Source organism: Gobio gobio (genome assembly GCF_949357685.1).
Source record: "Gobio gobio genome assembly, chromosome: 1".
Taxonomy (NCBI): Eukaryota; Metazoa; Chordata; class Actinopteri; order Cypriniformes; family Gobionidae; genus Gobio; species Gobio gobio.
In genome coordinates this window covers 71691172-71714934 of record NC_137097.1, presented here as the reverse complement: position 1 = coordinate 71714934, position 23763 = coordinate 71691172, and the positions used below count along the sequence as shown (strand labels likewise).

The following is a 23763-nucleotide window of genomic DNA, read 5'->3' as shown; positions in this document are numbered from 1 at the left end:
CTTCACTAGAACACAAATGAAGATTTTTAACTCCAACCGTTGCTGTATGTCACTCATATAATGCTTGTCAATGGGGTCTAATTCTATTAGAGACAGACAACTTCAAATTAAACCCCGCGGCTCGTGACGACACATTGATGTCTTAAGACACGAAACGATCAGTTTCTGAGAGAAACCCAACGGTATTTATGCAAATATATCACCTCATATCAGATGAATGCTTCAGCTCTCCAAACTGCCTTCACTTCCTGTGAGTGAGGTCAAAATTCTGGCCGGGTCATAGATATATACATAGATTCCTTATTAGTGCCTGCGTGGATCATGGCGTGGATCGCTCGAAAGAGGAATCTACGTATACATATCTATGACCCGGCCAGAATTTTGACCTCACTCACAGGAAGTGATGGCAGTCTGGAGAGCTGAAGCATTCGTCTGATATGAGGTGATATATTTGCATAAATACCGTTGGGTTTCTCTCAGAAACCGATCATTTCGTGTCTTAAGACATCAATGTGGCGTCACGAGCCGCAGGGTTTAATTTGAAGTTGTCTGTCCATGTTTTTTTTACTCTAATAGAATTCGTCTCCATCGACAAGCATTATATGAGTGACACACAGCAACGGTTGGAGTTAAAAATCTTCATTTGTGTTCTACTGAAGAAACGAAGACACCTACATCTTGGATGCCTTAGGGGTAAGCAGAAAAACATCACATTTTCGTTTTTGGGTGAACTATCCCTTTAATAACAACAATAAAAACTTAAAAATGTTCCTTTGGTAACTAACTGAAATAAGTGTAGCCTAAGTTGAAGTAAAAAACGGGCCGCTTACACAACAACTAAAACCAGAAAACATTTTGGCCGGCATTTTGGGGGAATGAAAAGACAAACTTTTGAAAACGGGTTTTATCAATGTTTTCGAAACAATAGTGTTATTGTCTGCATGTAAACAACAATAATGCACATTTGTGAAAACGCTGACGTCATGAAGTGTTCAGGTGCGTAATGTTTCTTTTCAAAGTCACATCGCCATCTATTGGCCTGGCATGAATAATACAGCGTTTTTAGACGTTTCACAGATCGCTTGACAACATTGTCGTCTGTACACGAAAAACGCAAAGCAAAAAAGTTTCCAAATTTAGTACATTGTTGACGTGTAAATGTACCCTGAAACTGAACACTAAACAGCACTTTACATTGAGGTTTCAAATCATTTTCATTTGTTTGGTGTACGTTTGTGAACTAACAATGAAAAATATTTCTACATAATGTATTAATAATGATAATTTCGATATTTGCTACATTATTGAAATCAAAAGTTGTATCTGTTGATATTAATAAATCGACCTGAAATGGTATTCCCTGGTGGCTGTGGCTCTTTCAGCAGATAATTTGCCGCCACAAATCAAAAATGGTTCAAGAATGGTTTGAGGAGGAAGAAGAAGAACGTTGTTGTGTTTACAGCGGTGACAGTGATCGCTTACCAGGATCAACTAAACGCTGGATTTTCGAAAGTATGTGAAGTTCACAGCTCCATTGTTGCAGTAAACGTTCCTGAATGAATAATTTATAGATGCACGCCGGTCTGTTATTGCAGGGACATCGACTTTACATTTTCTCGCCCCTAAACATGGCGCAGAACAAAATTAACTGTGATTGGTTGCGTCACATGTCAGTCAAACGTCCTCTTGGGCGGTCCTCGACCAATGAAAGCTGCGATAGAGTGATACTAGGCACGGAATGGAGCGCTCACACTTGTCAAACGAACCGGGCTTTGGGGGTCAAACGTGCTCAGGCACGGTTCAGAGCGCCTAGTGTGAGTACACCCTAACCTTCAGGGGTCTAGTGGAGTCCATGCCTCGAACGGTCAAGGCTGATTTGTCAGCAAAACAGTCCTTCCAGAAAAATGCGGCTTTTTTTTGTGATTGTTGCGGGCAAAAATCCTTGATTATGCGGCACGTTTTCTTAAAAAATGCGATGGAAAATGCGGGATATTTATGCTATTTTATGCGATAAAATTGCGGGAACTTGCAAAAGCTGCGGTTTGATGAAAAAGAGAAAAAAAAGCACTACATCACAGAAAGTGCTTTTAAGTTCTCATCTTGTTTTATTGAAGACCTTAATAAACACATTGGCTCAAATTTACAAAACATTGAGTCAAACAAGTTCTGTAGCTTTACAAAAGGAATATGCTACAACTTCTGAAAAAATGAATAAATAACTTCCTGTTTTACAGAGGTAGCTACACAAAACAGACATTTGAGTGCTTCCAATGCACAAAGTGCAATCTCTTAAAGGGTTAGTTCACCCAAAAATGTCAATTCTGTCATTAATGACTTCCCCTCATGTCGTTGGACACCCGTAAGACCTACGTTCATCTTCAGAACACAAATCAAGATATTTTAGTTGAAATCTGATGGCTCAGAAAGGCCTCCATTGGCTCAATGCACTTTACACTCTCAAGACCCTTAAAAGGTACTAAAGACGTTGTTAAAAAGTCCATCTCACTACAGTGGTTCAACAATAACTTTATGAAGCGACGAGAATAGTTTTTGTGCGCAAAAAAACCCTAAATAACGACTTATATATTGATGACCGATTTCAATACACAGCCTCATGAAGCTTCGAAGCGTTATGAATCAGCAAGTCGAATCATGATTCGGATCACCTGTCAAACGGCTGAAATACGTAACTTTGTCGATCCAAACCGCTGAATTGACTCGCTGATTCATAACGCTCCAAACCGCTGAATTGACTCGCTGATTCATAACGCTCCAAACCGCTGAATTGACTCGCTGATTCATAACGCTTCAAACCGCTGAATCGACTCACTGATTCATAACGCTTCAAACTGCTGAATCGACTCGCTGATTCTTAACGCTTCAAACCGCTGAATCGACTTACTGATTCATAACGCTTCAAACCGCTGAATCGTCTCGCTGATTCATAACGCTTCAAACCGCTGAATCGACTCACTGATTCATAACGCTTCAAACCGCTGAATCGACTCGCTGATTCATAACGCTTCAAACCGCTGAATCGACTCACTGATTCATAACGCTTCAAACCGCTGAATGGACTCGCTGATTCATAACGCTTCAAACCGCTGAATCGACTCGCTGATTCATAACGCTCCAAACCGCAGAATCGACTCGCTGATTCATAACGCTTCAAACCGCTGAATCGACTCGCTGATTCATAACGCTCCAAACCGCAGAATCTACTTACTGATTCATAACGCTTCAAACCGCTGAATCGACTCGCTGATTCATAACGCTCCAAACCGCTGAATCGACTCACTGATTCATAACGCTTCAAACCGCTGAATCGACTCACTGATTCATAATGCTTCAAACCGCTGAATCGACCCGCTGATTCATAACGCTCCAAACCGCTGAATCGACTCACTGATTCATAACGCTTCAAACCGCTGAATCGACTCACTGATTCATAACGCTTCAAACCACTGAATCAACTCACTGATTCATAACGCTCCAAACCGCTAAATCGACTCACTGATTCATAACGCTTCAAACCGCTGAATCGACTCACTGATTCATAACGCTTCAAACCACTGAATCAACTCACTGATTCATAACGCTCCAAATCGCTGAATCGACTCGTTGATTCATAACGCTCCAAACCGCTGAATCGACTCGCTGATTCATAACGCTCCAAACCGCTTAATCGACTCGCTGATTCATAACGCTCCAAACCGCTGAATCGACTCGCTGATTCATAACGCTTTAAACCGCTGAATCGACTCGCTGATTCATAACGCTTCAAACCGCTGAATCGACTCACTGATTCATAACGCTTCAAACCACTGAATCGACTCAATGATTCATAACGCTCCAAACCGCAGAATCGACTCACTGATTCATAACGCTTCAAACCACTGAATCGACTCACTGATTCATAACGCTCCAAACCGCAGAATCGACTCACTGATTCATAACGTTTCGAAGCTTCATGATGCTGTGTTTTGAAATCGGTCATCACTCCGGGAAACTGCTTTGCGTGATCTTTTGCTGTTAGTTTTGTTGGCAGATGTGAATTTTCGCGCTTCATCATGGTTTCACCGATATCTATGGTTTCTCCACGGGGTTTGCAGCTTTTCGATGACGTTCACGTCGGGTAATTACGTCACTTCAAAACGTTCCCATGGCAATAGGGGGAAATGGCGGCTCTTGTGTGAAGTAAACGAACATTTTTCAACTTTAATATATATGACTTTTTTGCAACGAAAATGCGGGGATTATGAAATCATGCTAGCTCCGCATATTTTGCACGCGGAAATAGGCAATTTACGCGGTGAAAGTGCGGCGTATTTGAAAAAATGCGGCCCCCGCATAATTATGCGGACTTTGGCTGATTATGCATTAAATCATGCGATCGCATAATCGCGTTTTTCTGGAGGGACTGGCAAAAGACCCACATGATATTAGGAGGGTGGCGATAATGTTATGCCCTATCGGTGTATGCTAAAAGCAATATTAGCGTGCACAAATAACGTCCACGAATGAATAATTCACAAACAAGGTGTACTAAGAAAGTAAAGAGTCTGAAGGTTTGATTTGATGTAGACTTTAAGAGGCTGGAGTTTGAGGAGCAGATAGAGCGGGCAGCCCTCCGTCGCCTCCGGAGAGAATCTATAAAGAAATTCAATCAGGTGGAATTAAACAGGGTGAAGATTAAGGCCAATTTGCATGAACCGCAGGGCTTCTGAGTGAAGTTGAATAAGCAAAAAATACTTAAGCAACTTATTAAACTCTTTCACCTTGAGGAAGCGTAGCGTGTGGGGGTATTAACTTTATCCGCTTTTACAGTCACATCTGAATCACACGCCCCGAAATCTCCCAATAGTGACGCACAATTAGCTCAATCAATAGAGGATTCAACAAACGGAAACCAAAGGGGTTATTTTGTGTCAGAATAACAACAGCAATCAATCCATGTGTGAGATGTCAAAGGTGAGAGCGCTGATGTCATGGATATTCCTCAGGCGGTCATTCATCTAAACGTTTCTGCTTATGAATGTGGAAGCGAGTGGATTATGTTGTTGTGGCGTTAACAATCGGCCCGTGGCGCGGTGATTACGCGGCATTATGTGGGCCGCAGTGATTCACTCAGGAGAGACAATGAGGAGCGGAGACGAGGCCGCAGACGCTTGGCAGCTGTTTTCTTTCCGACAAGCTTCCTCTGTCTGGTAATTAGCTTTAGGAAACGTCATTATTGCACTGTCAACAGCTCAATCTCCCCATAGGACACGCACTCGACAAATGAAACACAACTAGACATTTGGGGGCTTTTCATCGCTCGTGTACTTTTTTTTTGTTGAGTTGAGTGAGGGAAGATCAGTATTAATAATAAAAACTGTTTCAACATGTATTAAGCATTAAAAGTTGTGTTTAAATAACATTGAAAGTGTCGTTAGTGTAAGCAAAATCACTCTAAATATTAAATTGAAAAAACCCAAATATTAAAAAAAGAAGTCAGGGTTATTATAGTTAACTAAAAATAAAAAAATAACACCACAAATAAACATATTCGTTACTTGAAATACAATAAGCATCAACTGACGTAAAATATAATATAATAATAATAATAATAATATAAAAAACTAAAATTTCTGTTATTTCAGCTATTTGCCAAAGCAACATTTCTAATTTAGTTTAATAAAAATTTAATAAACATTTGAAAAATGTATAAATAAACAATAAAAAAGGATTGAAATGACAAAAATACACCACAAAATTACTACAAATTGTACTAAAATGTATATATATATATTAATAAACACTATAATGGTTTCTCAATGATACTAAAATAACACTGGTTGAAGTACTAAAATAAAAAAATAAAAAAATAAAAATAAAAAAAAGATATATATATATATATATATATATATATATATATATATATATATATATATATATATATATATATATATATATATATATATATATATATATATATATATATATATATATATATATATATATATATATATAACATTAAATAAATGAAATAAAAACAAATACAATAAAATGTAAAGTAACAAAAGCAATTTTTAAAACTGAAGCTGAAACCAATGTGAATTCAAAATATTAATAAATTCTCTAAAAGAGTATAAATAATACTAAAATAACATTAAAAAAAGGATTAAAATGACAAAAACACACCACAAAATTAATACAAATTTTACTAAAATTTAACTTAATTAATTATAATATAATATATTACAAATAAAATATAATAAAAATGGATAATATACAAATAAAAACAGATTATAAATATTAATAAACACTATAATAGTATCTCAATGATACTAAAATAACACTGGTTGAAGTAGCCTTCTAAAATTACAAAAAAAAATAAAAATTTAATACAATAAAAAATTTAATAAATTAAATAAAACATAAAATAAAATGTAAAGTAACAAAAGCAATTTTTTAAACAAACTGAAGCTGAAACCATACAAATAAATGTGAATTAAAAATATTAATTAATTCTCTAATGGAGTATAATACTAAAATAACACTGGTTGAAGTACTTAAATTACCAAAAAAAATTAATAAATAATAATAAATTAAATAAAACATAAAATAAAATGTAAAGTAACAAAAGCATTTTTTTAAACAAACTGAAACCATACAAATAAATGTGAATTCAAAATATTAATACATTCTCTAATAGAGTATAAATAATACTAAAATAACATAGTCACATTAGGAGTATGCAGTAAAGATACAGTGGCCCTAAAACGTATTTGGAAACTTAAAAAAAACCTAAACTTCACTGCATTATAAATGCAAAGCTGAGCTCAAACGATGCTCAAGATTCACTTTTCTGAGCCACTCCTAACGTATTCTGTTAACACGGTGTCATTCACCGAATCAGATCACCGTTACACGAGGTGTTTGAGATCTGGCTGGTTACCTTTCAGATGACCCCTGCCGAGTGTCACAAAGCCGGAGGAGATGAAGTTGTGCATGTCTTGACCACTGCGGAAGTTTTCCTTCCCATAATGCCCTGCAAAGACAGACACACAGCAAGTGTTATTACACGAAAACAAATCGCAAAAGCTTGAGCTTTATTAAAACCATCGACTTCCATTTGAGCTAATCATCCAGCCCGACATTAAAAACATAAAACATAAACATGAAAACATGATTAACTAATAGATATACCCATAAATTCTCAAGTTGATTAATCACAGGACATAAAGACTATTGTTTAGTTTCTGCAATGTTAAGTTTAGACATGCAAACGAGGCATTGTCTCATTTAAATATGCTCTCATTTGCATACATTCCCAATCTGAACACTGGGTAAGGCAGGTTCAAAATCATGTTTCAATGTGTTGACATGTTAGAGGTTAAAGGTTTTTACAGACAGAGGGGAGATTGGATATCTCTTTTTATCACTCCATAAAACAGAAAATACTGCCAACAGACAGGAAAAAATTAATTTCCAACATGTTTTTAGGAATAAAACCAGTTGAATGAAATCTGAACAAACCCCTCAGTAAAAACCTTCCGAATATAGACTGAATATAAAACTGTAAAGTGGAGAAAAACAACTCTCAGCCTTTAAAAGTGTCATGAACTGGCTTTTTTTAATTTTTATACTGTTGTCTGAGGTCAACTTATGACGTTTGCGTGGTTTTTACATTCAGAAACATCATAATGAATAAGTGATAAGCTATTTTATGACCTGGTTTTGAGGCTCTCTGAAAAACGCTCGGTTTTGATGGGTGTGCCGCACTGAAGACTTGGAAGTAAACGCCCACGGCTAGGATTGGATAAGATTTGCATATTTAATGAGCGTGCGCATCGGCAAAAAAACACATAGCCCCGGGACTTTGGGCTTTGCGAGCACTGGTGTTACAAGTCCGAGTCTGATCACGAATGAAGCAATAACACCTTCTCCAGCCTGTGACCTAAGGTATGTAATCAGTAGATATCAAACGATCTGTTACAATGCAACACTAACACATATAAAAACATGTTTTACTCACATAAGTGTGTTGCACCGTTCCTGTCAGATCCAATATAGAAGGCACAGCAGTGTGTTTTAATCTCAATATGTCTGCAAATCCAGTCTCAACCTCTATCTTGTTTACAAACGAATCCGCGGTGAAATGAAGCGAACAACGTGCAATGTTTTACGCACGTGAGCTGGAACCGGCATCGTTTAGCTCCACGAGTCGGTGGGCGGGGCTTGAGGCGGCGCTTCTGCGTCGTATTACGTCAATGGTCGACATAATCTGAGATCTCTCGTTTTCTGGGCCTGGTGTCTATAAAAGCTTTACTTTGACTAACAAGGACGTTTTCAGCTCTGAAACTTACAGGCTATTCTTCTATCACGATGAACTTTTATATACCAAAGGCTCAAAGGAAAGTTGATTTCTCAATTCATCTCCCCTTTAAAGATATGTATTGTACTTGAAATCTACAGATGCAAATTGACAAAATGCAATACATTTAAATGTGTATTTTTGATTTTTCTTTCCTTCCACTAATCTGAAAGACGACATGTTATGGAAGCAAAATAGACCGAAAATCTTAACATTGATCATTTTGCCCTAATTCTCAAGGAAAAACACCTCAGTTTTATTCAGAGGCCCAAACTGAGCAAAATTATCCAATTTGGTAGCCTAGAAATCTAAACGCACCCTAGTGGCAGCAAATGTAATTCTCTGTTGGCTTGCGAGCTGGAAAAACCAAACTCTGGTCAGGCCAATCACATCGTGTATAGAGTTAGTGGGCGGGCTTAACATAATGACGGCAGAGTTGCGGCGGTTCCTTTCCAATCAGCTTTGGCCGCGACTCTGGAAGACTTGGAGTTAAGCTTTTCTTTGAGGAAAGAACAAAGAACGGCACTGAAGTCATTCTTAAGAAAGGAAGATGTGTTCAGAGTTGTGCCAACCGGATACGGCGAAAGTTTAATCTATCAACTAGCTCCGCTTCACCTTCTTCGGTGCTCTGGTTGGTTGTAGCGCTATCCTATTGCGTGCAGAGGGAGTTTGAAAGACAACCGTTTATCCTGGAGGTCTGGAGCTATTGACTCTGCAGAGAGTTGGCGACTTCTGCACACTGTGACCCTCAGCATGCGCTGACCCCGCTCTGTGATTTTACGTGGCCTACCACTTCATGGCTGAGTTGCTGTTGTTCCCAATTGCTTCATTTTGTTATAACACCACTAACAATTGACCGTGGAATATTTAGTAGTGAGGAAATTTCACGAATGGACTTATTGCACAGGAGGCAACCGATCACGATACCACGCTTGAGTTCACTGAGAGCGACCCATTCTTTCACCAGAGGTGGACAGTAACGAAGTTCATTTACTTGAGTAAATGTACAAAAAGTACACTTTTTGAGCATCTGTACTTTACTGAAGTATTATTTTTTAGGGAAACTTTTACTTTAACTTCACTACATTTGAAAGACAAATATCGTACTTTTTACTCCACTACATTTCTATCAAGGTCCTCGAAGTCAAAAGTCGTTTCTGTAGCAGCTTTAAAAGTCAGTGGATGATTTTTTTTTTTTTTTGCTAAATGTAAATCTCTGGGAGAAAGAGAAGCATAGATATATGGATGAATCTTAAAAAAAGTATGATGAAAGAGCTCAGTTCAGTCTGTTTTTTGTGCATCTGAGATGCCAGAGCACGAGTACTGAATAGAGCTTTCTTTTGTGTTTTTTTTCGCACTTAAACAGACCAATACACACAATGGGCCCTATTTTAACGATCTGAAACGCAAGTGTCAAAACGCGAAGCGCAAGTAGCTTTGTGGGCGGGTCTCGGCGCTGTTGCTATTTTCCCGGCGGGATAAATGGCTCTTGCGCCCGGCGCAAATCTAAAATGGGTTGGTCTGAAGTAGCTTCATTATTCATAGGTGTGGTTTGGGCGTAACGTGAATAAACCAATCCGAGCGTCATCCAACATTCCCTTTAAAAGCAGGTGCGCAAGTTCCATTATGGATTGCTATTATTATGGCGTATTTACCAGGCGCACGCCAGGAGCGGTTCACAGCCGAGGAGACTGATGTTCTTTTAAGCGCAGTGAAAGACAGAGAAGTGAAGTTGTAATGTTGTACATTATGGTAAAGGTGATTTCACAGTCTTTTTTTTTTCAGTCTTTCAGTTTTTTCAGTTTTTCAGTCGATTTTTGTTCCTGGTTCTTGACGGACAAACCAATTTGTCAGATGTCCTTATATACATATATGTCTTGCCACTATTGGGCAAACAGGTCTTATCCATAATTATTACAATTAGCCTGAATCATTTGTAAGCTAGATTTATGCCTATTTTTTCACATCTTCGTGGCACACCACAATGATTTCCGTCATATGACGGATGAAGATGAAGATATCTCATGTGTTAATATTTTTTTAGTGTAACAATTTATGATTTGCAAAAATAACTTGCATCTGTGTAGATTACATGAGCAAAGTGTATGCGCGTTGTGCACGCTATACATTATGGTCAAGCATGCGCCCTTAAAATAGCATAATGAACAACGCGCAACGCGCCACTGACTTTAGACTAGGTTTTTTCTGGTCAGTGGCGCAATTGTTTAATGGAACAGCAAAATAGCACCAGGGATTGTTTGCGCCGGAACACGCCTCCTTTTTTGCGCTGAACCGCCCAGGGAGCGCAAGTGCATTCACTAGTTTAGCGACGTGCTTCTGTGGAGGGAAAAGCGCGCTTTGCGCGGGTGCAAGATAGGAATGACACATGCGTCGGTGTACAAAGTCAATTGCGCTGGGTGCAAGATAGGGCCCAAAATGTCAACATTTTCATTTTGGGAAGTATTCACGTAAACAATGTTGATTATGTCTTAAGTGAACGTAAACAGTTGGGGGAATATCAGATGTGTATCAGTGTGTAGGATTTGTGCATTCTGCCTTAAAGTGACAGCAGCTTTGTAAAAAGCTTTGTAACTTTTAAATATTTAAATTAGTTCAAGGTGGTCGGATGGAGCATCACTGACTGGCTTAAACCACCATGGCATAGCGTGCATTTATACAACAATGCAATAATAATAAAATAATGCATTGACATAAAAAAGGAAATTTACTTTTGATACTTAAGTACTTTTAAAAGCAAGTACTTCTGTACTTTTACTTAAGTAAAAATAGTTTTTAACAACTTTTACTTGTAACAGAGTAATATTTGACTAGTAGTACTGTTACTTTCACTCAAGTAATGGAGTTGTGTACTTTGTCCACCTCTGTCTTTCACTAATGACTCTAGAAGCGTCTGCATGCCTAGTGCTTGATTTTATACACCTGTGGCCTTGGAAGTGATTGGAACAGCTGAATTAATTGATTTTGAGGGGCGTCCCAATACTTTTGGCAATATAGTGTATAACAATTCTCCAGTGGTTTTTGAATATTTTAATCCAAAAAATCTTACATATTGTGCCTTTAAAAATGTTAAGTAAATTAGCTCATTATTTTTGAGTTGATGAACCTTACTATGAGTTAGTAGAGATAACTAAAGGCTACTTATGTTAAGAAAACGATTTGAGTTCATTGTACTTCTATGTCAAATTTAGCAAAGTAGTTCACTTGCAAAATTGAGTGACCAATACTCGGGTTTTCTAAACCTTCCTCACAAGCCTCATGGATCATATTTGATACTTACATCTGAACATGATTTTTCTAAAAAAAAAATTAACTTCAGTCCAGCGTGCACATTCATCACATGAAAGCCTTGATGTGTGGCAGTTAGTGAGAAGTCATCTCAGCCGCTGAATGGTGAACGGTGTCCTGAGACAGAGGTCAACACAAGGTGCTGTATTAAATATTAATGGGGTGAGTGTGGAGTGGGGCAGAGGTTCTGCTCATGGACTCGTGGGGTTATAGAGGTCACACTCTCGACACAAATACACACGCACACACACACTCTCAGCTCGTATTCGAGCCCCGCGGGGTTAGAGGACACTGCTGTGTGATGGGAACCTTCACTGTTTTCCTCCGGTGAGTCTTTGGCCATCTAATTGCACAGTAATTGACATCAAGGACCAGGACCACTGACCTGAGGTCATGAGATGGGAGGGTTGAGAGCTTTATCTGTGTCATTGCTCAGCTCTACAGATAGAAAAAGGCAAAATAAGTATAATTTCAATCTTTTTTTACAGCTGAAGTTTTTAAAACTATAAAGCCTACTGTATCATATTTGCTGCTTAGGCCTCTCTAAATGATCAACTTGATCAAAACGTTGCTGAAAAACATGCCTTCTGTCTGATTGGTACTTTTTAGCTAGTAAAAGACCGTTTAGTGTAATTGTGGTTCGAGGGTCTTTTTTTTGCTGTGAAATCTGCACTGATTTTTATACAGTAAATGTAAGAATAAATGTGATATTGTTAATAATATTTCAAGATGAACACATAGGGTGACTTCAGGTTGATTGGCATTTAAACTAAGCATTTAAATATCACCTTACTAAGATATATTATTGGCATATATAGAGAGACAACAGATATTTATGTGCATTTTATGTACAGTAAGTCGTCTGTTATAAAGATCTCATTGATGTACATTACAAGCTATCAAAATTGTTCATATAAATATGCAATTTGGTGCAGATGTTGATATTTTTCCTTCTCAAGTATGACCTCCATATTCTCACTATATCATAATATATGAGCCATAAAAGAATAATGCATCTAATATGATATTCAACAACAACAACATATGAAAATATGTTGTCTAAAGGTTCAATAAACCGTTCTATTTAAAAAAAAAAAAGGTAAAAAAGTTTTTTCTGACTATTATTTCATATGTCAGACTTTACAGGGTTGATATTTTCAGTTTCCAGTTGAAGTGAGCTATGAATTTATGAATCGATTCACTAAAATGAATCAAACTTCTCAATGCTAGTGAAAAGTACTTTTCATAACTGGAGAGTCACTCATGATTCTTTTTTTCTCAATTCAAAGGAAAACCTGAAGAGAAATGCACATGTTATTGCTCCATAAATCAATTGTGAGCTGTGTAATTGTGTTGAGATATTTCTCTGTGAAGTTTTTAGCGCTGAAGTTCAGCATTCTGAGGTGGAAACAGGGATTACGGTCAATACTAACAGCAAATGAGAGAGAGGAAATATACAGACAGAGAGAGAGATTCAGTCTCAAGAGGTGTCAAAAACGCCCTATTTTCAGGCGGTCGCTCATTTTGAGCCCTATATTCCCATTTTGTGTTATTTCTGGCCAGCTCCTTTGTTTCAGTATTTCAATAATGTCCATATTTTTGGACCATGTTTTATGTCCAAAAAAAAAAGTGTGTATGATTTACATGATTTAATTGTGTAGATCGGTCCCACATGACTCAATTAAGCTAAACAAACATAATTTGTTCTTGTAGCTTCAACATCATGGAATTAATACATTTTAAGTGACCCATATAAGTATCTAAAAGTGAATTGAAATGTCTCCCTGACATGATTCAGGCATTCTCAATTTCATATATTTGAATGTTACACACCTGAATTATAATACTGCACTAGCTAGTTGACAAACTTTTAGCTAGCAATAGCAAACATTAGCATCTTAAAAGACAAGCATTAAAAGCGCCTACAGCAAAGCCGTTATAACATTAGTTGTGTTAGTCCACAGCCTAAGCAAATGCTCCACTCTTCTCCACTGTAATTTAAATTGTTCTAATAATTCCAACATAATTAACACTATTAAACACAATCAAGTATTTCTCATCTTGTTCAAAAATACATAATATAACACCTTTACATATAAATTAACAACATTTACTCTCTCTTGATATAGCCGTATGCAAAGCATAATGGGAAATAACAAGTTTCAGTTTCAGTAAATGCAACACAAATCATTCATGTAATCTCAACACAAACAGATTAAGTAAACTTCAATTTGACATATATTTAAGTAGACAAATCACAATAGACTGGGCCATCTGACCAATCAGAGCAGAGTAGACCAATCACAATAGACTAGGCCATCTGACCAATCAGAGCAGAGTAGACCAATCACAACAGACTGGGCCATCTGACCAATCAGAGCAAAGTAGACCAATCACAACACACTCTAAAAAATGCAACCGCTGGGTTAAATTGACCCATTCACTGGGTTAAAACAACCCAATTGCTGGGTTAAACAACCCATTCACTGGGTTAAAACAACCCATTCACTGGGTTAAAACAACCCAATTGCTGGGTTAAAACAACCCATTCACTGGGTTAAAACAACCCATTCACTGGGTTAAAACAACCCAATTGCTGGGTTAGTCCATTTTCAACCCAATTGCTGGGTTAGTCCATTTTCAACCCAACTTGGGTTGTTTTTTTAGTGCAGCCTGGGCCATCTGACCAATCAGAGCAGAGTAGAGGAGGAGGTTAGAGAGACTGAATCCTCAAACAGTTTTCAGACTCTTTGAGAAATTAGGTGATGTGCATTGTATATTATGAGGAAATTAAAGTGACCTTGGGTGCAAAACAAAACTAGGAACCTTTGAAAAAAAAAAAAACATAATTGGGGCACTTTAAAAAAAAATTATTAGTAAATGTTGAAATGGACATTACGATTAATTGATGCTGTAGAAGCATTTTTCATTATTAGTTCACGTTAACTAATGTACTAGTGTTACCAAATGAACCCTCATTGTAAAGTACTGTAAATCTCAGAGCTTTGCCTTCGGAATCACAGGCCAATGCCTCAGACCAGTGCACCATTAATTCCCAGTGTCCTTCTCTACACAAACTCAAAGACACGGGTGTCACGATGACCCGGAAACAGCCAGAGATCAGATTGCATTAAGGAAACCATAATAAGAATGGCAGATGGGGCCATTTGCCGTCTTCATTACTCCGTCTCTCTCTCCATGTTTCCTCACAGAGGCCGAACTGTCCATCAATGCGAGTTTGGTACATTGCTACATGATGAAAGTTAATATTTAATGATTGTCTTTCATTAAAACAAGACCTCGTTGAACCGTATTTCTCATTAAACTGAGTAAAACTGAGGCAACATGCATGCTAATGTTTCATCTGAGAAATCTGCTTCATCTGATGTGCATCAAATCGTCATATCCTGCTTTCAATAGCCTGAAGCAAGGCAACATTTAGTGGTTTAATTTTCGAATCGCGTGTCCATTTATAATGCCAGCACCAAAAAACATCATAATTTAGTATGTCAAGACTATTTTCCAGCTCATTTTCCAGCTCCCCTAGAGTTAAACTGTTGAGTTTTACCGTTTTTGAATCCATTCAGCCGTAAAATATCGAAACTCTTTGGTCATTTTTTGAGCGAGATGCTAATCAGATTCAATGATCTATGCTAAGCTATGCTAAAAGTGCTACCGCCAGACCCGGAGATCGGCTGAATGGATTAAAAAACGGTAAAACTCAACTGTTTAACTCTAGGCGAGTTGGAAAATGAGCCTATTTACAAAAAAAAGTGGAGTGTTTCTTTAAGACTGATATGCAAATTACCTCTATCGTGATTGGCTAACCTCTGCATTCGGATTTCTAAGTTTTGAGTTCTGACAGCAACAAAACATCACAACCCAAAGAGAGAAACACTATTTTCCATGAAAAGAGTCGTGAACAAGTCCAATTATCAATAACAAGTATGAATGGAGTGTGATTTAATAATCCTGGCAGCTAATTTATCATTAGTTGAGTAACTGCAACCATAAATGAAATTTCATTCAGTGATTCCTGGAATCAAGTCAGTCTCAAAACACTATTTTAAATAAGCATGTAACGCGCTTACAAAAGGCATAATTATATGCTATAAATCACTGAATACAAGGTCTCAGACCGTGTCATGCGATGCTCAAACAGGAGAAAGGAAATCTAATATGTGCCATTAAAAAGCTAAACTCAGCTAGGGTTCAGAAAAGGCAAAAACTAGGCATTGCTAATATCATTTTCTCCTAGTTGCACAACATAAACACATGCAATATGATTGCAATTGCTTTCGGTTTGTTTGAAAATGTGTAAATATGGTTTTAATACTGGAATGAATGTCAGTGTAATTCATTTGTGAATCCATTAGTGTCTAATTAAAACGAATGCATCAATTGCAGGTATATACATTATGCATTATAATGGCACTGACGCAAACGCTAATGGACAGAGCAGAGTGATGGGAGGAAAGGAGGTCGCGGAGGTCGAGCGAACGGAGAGATGGACGGCCAGAGAAATGAAAGAAAATCTCAGCATGGGGAAATCAATAAGGGAGTCAAAGAGATTGAATTTCTTTCAGCCAATTAATCAGGTGAACAAACATTCAAATTTCTGAAGGCTTTTTAAAAACTCAGAGCCCAATTTAAAGGCATTTAATCAATCACAACTGACATTTTATAGATCGCAAGAGCACTTTGTCACCAGCTCTCAGGGGGCGAGAGAAGATCAAACGCTGCAGAGTTCCTCTGAGGATCTTGTGTGCTGTAGAGACCTTATGCGCCAGAGAAACAAGTCTTTAAAATTTTGTCTTTGAATTTCTGGTTTTGCTCTTTTTGTACTTTCTTTTTACTTGTTGTAGAGTTAACGAAAGTTATCATGTTCCCCAGGTAAGCGACGCACAAACACTTTTGCAGAGCTCACTCTTCTCTCTTTTCTCATCACATATCACATCGGAAAGGCATTTACTTTCAATAAAAATTGAGAAAATTTTCTAAAAGTAGAAATAAAGTGCCAAACGAAATGTTTAATAATAATAAAAGCATTTATTGGGTTGGGTTAGGGGTCGGTGTATAGGGAGGGCTTTTATTGTCCCATTAAGGCTGCATCTATTTAATAATTTTAATAAATATAATAATTTACACTCTGTTATTATTGCATCCTGTTAATGTACAATACTGAGGTGCAAATAGTATGTATCATCTATCACTATTTGCACTTAGTTTAAATATCATCACTATTTGCACTTAGTGTAAATATCCTCTATCACTATTTGCACTTAGTGTAAATATCATCTATCACTATTTGCACTTAGTTTAAATATCATCACTATTTGCACTTAGTGTAAATATCATCTATCACTATTTACACTTAGTGTAAATATCATCTATCACTATTTGCACTTAGTGTAAATATCATGACTATTTGCACAGTGTAAATATCATCTATCACTATTTGCACATCGATCACTATTTGCACTTAGTGTAAATATCATCTATCACTATTTGCACATCTATCACTATTTGCAGATATATCACTATTTGCACTTAGTGTAAACACATCACTATTTACACTTAGTGAAAATATAATCTATCACTATTTGCACTTAGTGTAAATATCATATATCACTATTTGCATTTAGTGTAAATATCATCTTTCACTATTTGCACTTAGTGTAAATATCATCGATCACTGTTTGCACTTAGTGTAAATATCATATATCACTATTTGCACTTAGTGTAAATATCATATATCACTATTTGCACTTAGTGTAAGTATCATCGATCACTATTTGCACTTAGTGTAAATGTCATCACTATTTGCACTTAGTGTAAATATCATCACTATTTGCTCTTAGTGTAAATATCATCTATCACTTTTTTGCACATCTATCACTATTTGCACTTAGAGTAAATATCATCTATCACTATTTGCACATCCATCACTATTTGCACATCTATCACTATTTGCACTTAGTGTAAATATCATCTATCACTATTTGCACATCCATCACTATTTGCACATCTATCACTATTTGCACTTAGTGTAAATATCATCACTATTTACACTTAGTGTAAATATCATCTATTACTATTTGCACTTAGTGTAAATACCATCTATCACTATTTGCACATCTATCACTATTTGCACTTAGTGTAAATGTCATATATCACTATTTGCATTTAGTGTAAATATCATCTTTCACTATTTGCACTTAGTGTAAATATCCTCGATCACTGTTTGCACTTAGTGTAAATATCATATATCACTATTTGCACTTAGTGTAAATATCATCAATCACTATTTGCACTTAGTGTAAATATCATATATCACTATTCACATTTAGTGTAAATATCATCTTTCACTATTTGCACTTAGTGTAAATATCCTCGATCACTGTTTGCACTTAGTTTAAATATCATATATCACTATTTGCACTTAGTGTAAATATCATCACTATTTGCACAGTGTAAATATCATATATCACTATTTGCACTTAGTGTAAATATCATCTATCACTTTTTGCACATCTATCACTATTTGCACTTAGTGTGAATGTCATCTATCAATTTGCACTTAGTGTAAATATCATCACTATTTGCACAGTGTAAATATCATATATCACTATTTGCACTTAGTGTAAATATCATCAATCACTATTTGCACTTAGTGTAAATATCATCTATCACTATTTGCACTTAGTGTAAATATCATCAATCACTATTTGCACTTAGTGTAAATATCATCTATCACTATTTGCACTTAGTGTAAATATCATCTATCACTATTTGCACGTCTATCACTATTTGCACTTAGTGTAAATTTCATATATCACTATTTGCACTTAGTGTAAATATCATCTATCACTATTTGCACTTAGTGTAAATATCATCAATCACTATTTGCACTTAATGTAAATATCATCAATCACTATTTGCACTTAATGTAAATATCATCTATCACTATTTGCACTTAGTGTAAATATCATCTATCACTATTTGCACTTAGTGTAAATATCATCTATCACTATTTGCACTTAGTGTAAATATCATCAATCACTATTTGCACTTAATGTAAATATCATCAATCACTATTTGCACTTAATGTAAATATCATCTATCACTATTTGCACTTAATGTAAATATCATCTATCACTATTTGCACTTAGTGTAAATATCATCTATCACTATTTGCACTTAGTGTAAATATCATCAATCACTATTTGCACTTAATGTAAATATCATCAATCACTATTTGCACTTAATATAAATATCATCTATCACTATTTGCACTTAGTGTAAATATCATCTATCACTATTTGCACTTAGTGTAAATATCATCTATCACTATTTGCACATCTATCGCTATTTGCACTTAGTGTAAATATCATCTATCACTATTTGCACATCTATCGCTATTTGACTTTGTGTAAATATCATCTATCGCTAAGAAAATATTTACACTTGGTTCTGCCTATATGTATCTCAAAATTGTCTAATTAAATGTTTTATAGCATGTTTTCGTGGGAATAAAATAAATACTGATGAAAATGTTACTAATTCGGTTTCCAGTTCTTATTCTAAATGTAATATTTTATTCAATATAAAACATGATTGGGACATGAAAATGTGCTGCAAAGTATAGGGCATGACCCAAATTCAGTCTGGTGCAGCACAGCATTTGATATGAAAATCATTTATTGCAGTTTTTCCCCCCCTGTACTTTATGAAATTATGGGACAAACTTTATAAATGTCACTTTAAAGGGTTGTATCCTGAATGACGCAATGAGTAAAGCGTAAACTAGCATCCCATTCAAACAAACAGTAACATTGAATGCTAATCCCAACAGCTGACCTCATTCAAACACAGCTGCATTTAGTTTATTCAGGAGCGATTTGAATATTGATGTACAACAAGCCAAAGCACTGATTAGCTCAAACACAAACGAGACAGTACATCTGCATTAATGCTAACACTGAACTCCAGTCAGTGAAAGCGTGTTTTGATGGCTGCTTGACTGCTGCGCTCTGCGTGAATAGGGAATTCATTCAGATTTGATTTCTGATATTAGCATGTACGGTGTGGCGGCAAACAGTGGGATGCTGAGCTTTTAAATATGAATCAGAAAACTCGCTGAGGAAGAAGTGCTGTGGGAGACAGATGGAGCGAGAAGTTTGGGCCACGGCAGATGTTTCTTCCGCAAACACGCAAATAAACTCCTGAGCATATGTACAACACCCACACACAGATGCACACATATATAGGGGGAATTCAGGATGATACTTTTTCCAAGTCATCTCAATGGCAAAAAGTGTCACAATCACCCTGAATTGTTCTTACTAAGACTTTTTTAGTAAACTTTACTTAATGTCCAATAATTTATTGAACTTACTTAAAACAATTTAGTAATCTGAACTATTTGCACCCTATGCCTTTATTATTTAGAAAACCCAAGAATGGGTTGAAAAAAAATAATAATTGTGAATTAATGATATATAACATAACTATATCTCATATCAAATAATGATCTTTTAACATTTTTATGCTAACACTTATGGCATAAACTTTTAATGCAAAACACAACCATGCTAAAAAAGTTTTTTTCTTATTATTTATTTTTATTTGTATTATTAATAATACCTTTACAATTTAATTAGCTGTCGTTAATGGGATTATATTGACAAAAAACAAATGGTAAAATAAAGCCAAAAATAGTAAAACAAAGCCGCAATGCACTCTGGAAGAACACTTCCTCAGATCACAGATAGAATTAAGTTGACAAAACTTAAACGGTTTAAGTAAGAACAACTTGAGGCAACAAATTTGCACAATTGAATGAAGTAAACTGAACAAATTTGTTTTTACGGTGTATATGTTTTGGAATTGAATTGAAGTAAAACAGAAAATTGTATGAATCAATATACCTTTTATTTGATATAACAAATTAAAAAATAAAACAATTGATATAAACTTAACTTACTTAGTAAGTTGAACCTAAATATACTATGTGTAATAACTCCAAAGTAATTGATATTACAAATTATTTTAAGTTAAATTAACTAAAATTTTTAAGTTCACATTACTTAATTTTTTTTAAGGCAACCAGCTTCCTCAAATTTTTTAAGTAAATTCAACTTATCCGGGTTAACAATGTATATAATTTTTGCATTTATGCATTTGGAGGACACTTTTATCCAAAGAGACTTGCATTGCATTGAAGTTATATGTTTTATCAGATATGCATGCATTTCCTGCGAATCGAACCCATGACCTTGGTGTTGCAAGCGCCAGGGCTTCTCAACCTTTTTTCTGTCAGCCGAAGCCCTTTGACATGACATATTTTCTTGAAGCATATTTCAATAATTTAACAACACATTCACATGTTCTCCGATGTGTGTTAATGATCCATTGACATGCAGAAAAATACATGAAATATTTAATATTTTTATTTGAGTTTTTATTTTATTTTAAATTATTTATTTTCAATATAAGAAAAAGTCTCATGCTGCTGCTGAAACATCCAGGCCAAAATTATAATAATATTTATTTATAATATATGATTTCATTTTATACTGATAATTCAATCTGTTCATCATATAAAGCGATCGTGTCTCTTCAGAAGACTTGGACTAAACCAATCAATATTCATACGGACTTATTTTATGATCTCTTTATGAACGTTTTGAAACATTGGAGGATCAGACTTTCAATGGAAGGACAGATATCTCTCAGATTTCACAGCGAATTGGAGTGGATTCAAAATGTTCAAGCGTCCAACTAGACGCAATAGACGTGAATTTGACGCTCTATTCACATTCGGTTTGAACTCCGCTTAAGATTAAGCTTTAAAATTTACCACATTGCCATGGCAACTTATTCCAAAATTTTGGAATGTTCCAAAAATAATTAAAAAAAATATACAAAAAACTGGTAATACCTCAGTTCATTGTTGTTAGAGAGTAAAAAGACAGAGCTGCCAGCACCTACCATGGTTGCTCTTGTTGTGAACAGGAGTGTAGTGGTTCTTGGACGTCCGCACAGGTGTGTTCTCTTTGGGCGAGGCGTCGATAGCAACAACGTTTTCATGCTCGTATATCGGAACGGAGCCCTGCTGTCTCAATATGTCCGCCAGCGCTCTGTGAAAAACACACAAGTCGAAGATCATTTCACTGCTCTCTGGAAAGAAAACCTGTCCAAAAGCGGTTCAGCTTTGAAAACAAAAGCTTGTTTAGCATTTCATCCAGTTTAAAGATGCAAACACACACCGGCCCCCAAGAGGTTTAGTCCATTGGCCCCATTTATGCTATTGTTGTTTTCCCATTCGCGAAAGAACTGGAACTCTCGGAAATCGCAATCCTTTTCTCTCTTACATACACACACACACACACACACACACAAGTTTAATTGTGCTTTGTGTTATAATGAACAGTCAAGGTTTTAGTCTCTCAGGTTCTCTAGACCTCAGGCCTGTGAGCTTTACAGCATCAAACAAAAGCCATTAATCAATGTTCCTCCGCAATATAGCGTTAGAGCAACACACCCCACCTACACCAGCCTAATGGGATTCAAATTCTATTAATGTTTTTGATCTTTGGCCCTAAGGACACGGTTTCTGACTCGAGACCCAACTGCCTCATGGATTTTCAACACAGTTGCAATCTTCTGGTCGCTGAAGTTAATGGTATTTCCTCACTAATGGGGTTTTTGGGGCATGTGGCCTCAACTTTGTAACTGCAGACGAACTTTGTAAGTTTAGGATAGTTTTGCCTACTGGGTAAAGATCAAAGTTGGTGACTTAAGGGTGGCAGGTTCCTTATTCACATTTGCACATATTCAATCTTGGTGTGTGAAGATGCACCAGGATTGATGTAGACCTTAACTAGTTGGGTGTGAACGAGAAAATGGTAGTAATTTTAAAGGGGTGGTTGATTATGATTTAACTTTTTTTAACTTTAGTTAGTGTGTAATGTTGCTGTTTGAGTATCTGCAAAGCTACGACGCTCAAAGTTCAAAGCAAAGGGAGATCTTTTATTTTACAGAAATCGCTTTTTAAGGACTGTAACAAACTGCTGGTAGGGACTACAACCAGCTTCATCACTAACCCTCCAATTTACATAAACCCCGCCCCCAGGAACACACAACAAAGGCCATGTTGAGAAGAGGAATAGTTGTTGTAGTCGAGCACATTTGGGAGTCTGCTCAATCTGTCACATCCGTCTTTTCACACTGCAATACAGTATGAACACAAATGCAATAGCATGTCATAAAGCAAGACGACAACATAAGTTATAACCGTAATTAAACTAAACTATATCTGTTCTGTCTTCATGCAGCAGATATTCTCTAACTCTGTGCATCTTACAACAGATCCCACACCAGCGGTTTATAAATTATCATGACAGAATATGCTAATCAATGACTTGAAGATAGTTAACTCATAAATCCATCAACTAACCATTCAGAAACATCCGGTCTCATTCTACAGGTTGTCACTTCCTCTTGAGTCTCTCCATCATTTTCCGAATCCAGTTTGAACATAAAAGGCTGAACAGTTTCTGATATTTTCAGTGCCTGCGTGAGGTAATCAGAGCTGCTAAGATTAGCTCTTGAAGCTCCGCCCTCTTCTAGAAAGGAACTCATTTGCATTTAAAGGGACACACACAGAAACGATTTTAAACAATTTTAACATGCTATAAAATGATCTGTGGGGTATTTTGAGCTAAAACTTCACATACACACTCTGAGGACATCAGAGACTTGTACTACATCTTTGGCTGAGAAATCTAAATCTGATTTTTTAAATCGTTTTTGAGAGCCTGATTACAAAAACAAAAGTCTCCCCATTAAAAGCCATGTCCCAAGCACACAAATATAATGTTCTCATTATTATTTTATGTAGCCTACATAACAGACTTGCGCTGTACATGTTGTACTGGATTTTCTATTTTGAAGTGATTTGAATCATATTTCAAGCAATTCATGGTGACCAGTGAGTATCTGAAGTGTCTCAGCTGAAGGAAATAATACATTATTTATCGGCTTTAATATATCGGCCAAATTTTCTTATCAGGCCGATAACGATAACATTGAAA

General features: G+C 36.2%; 1 protein-coding gene across 1 annotated transcript in view; it reads right to left on the bottom strand.

Annotated features, from left to right (window-relative positions):
* LOC307124268 (shisa family member 6) overlaps window positions 1–23763 on the bottom strand; it is a gene marked incomplete at both ends in the record, with an annotated part of 155717 nt that overhangs the window by 112904 nt on the left and 19050 nt on the right. Inside the window, 2 exon segments of the mRNA XM_079813314.1 lie at window positions 6941–7033; window positions 21659–21807. Of these exon segments, the coding sequence (XP_079669440.1) occupies window positions 6941–7033; window positions 21659–21807 (242 nt within the window).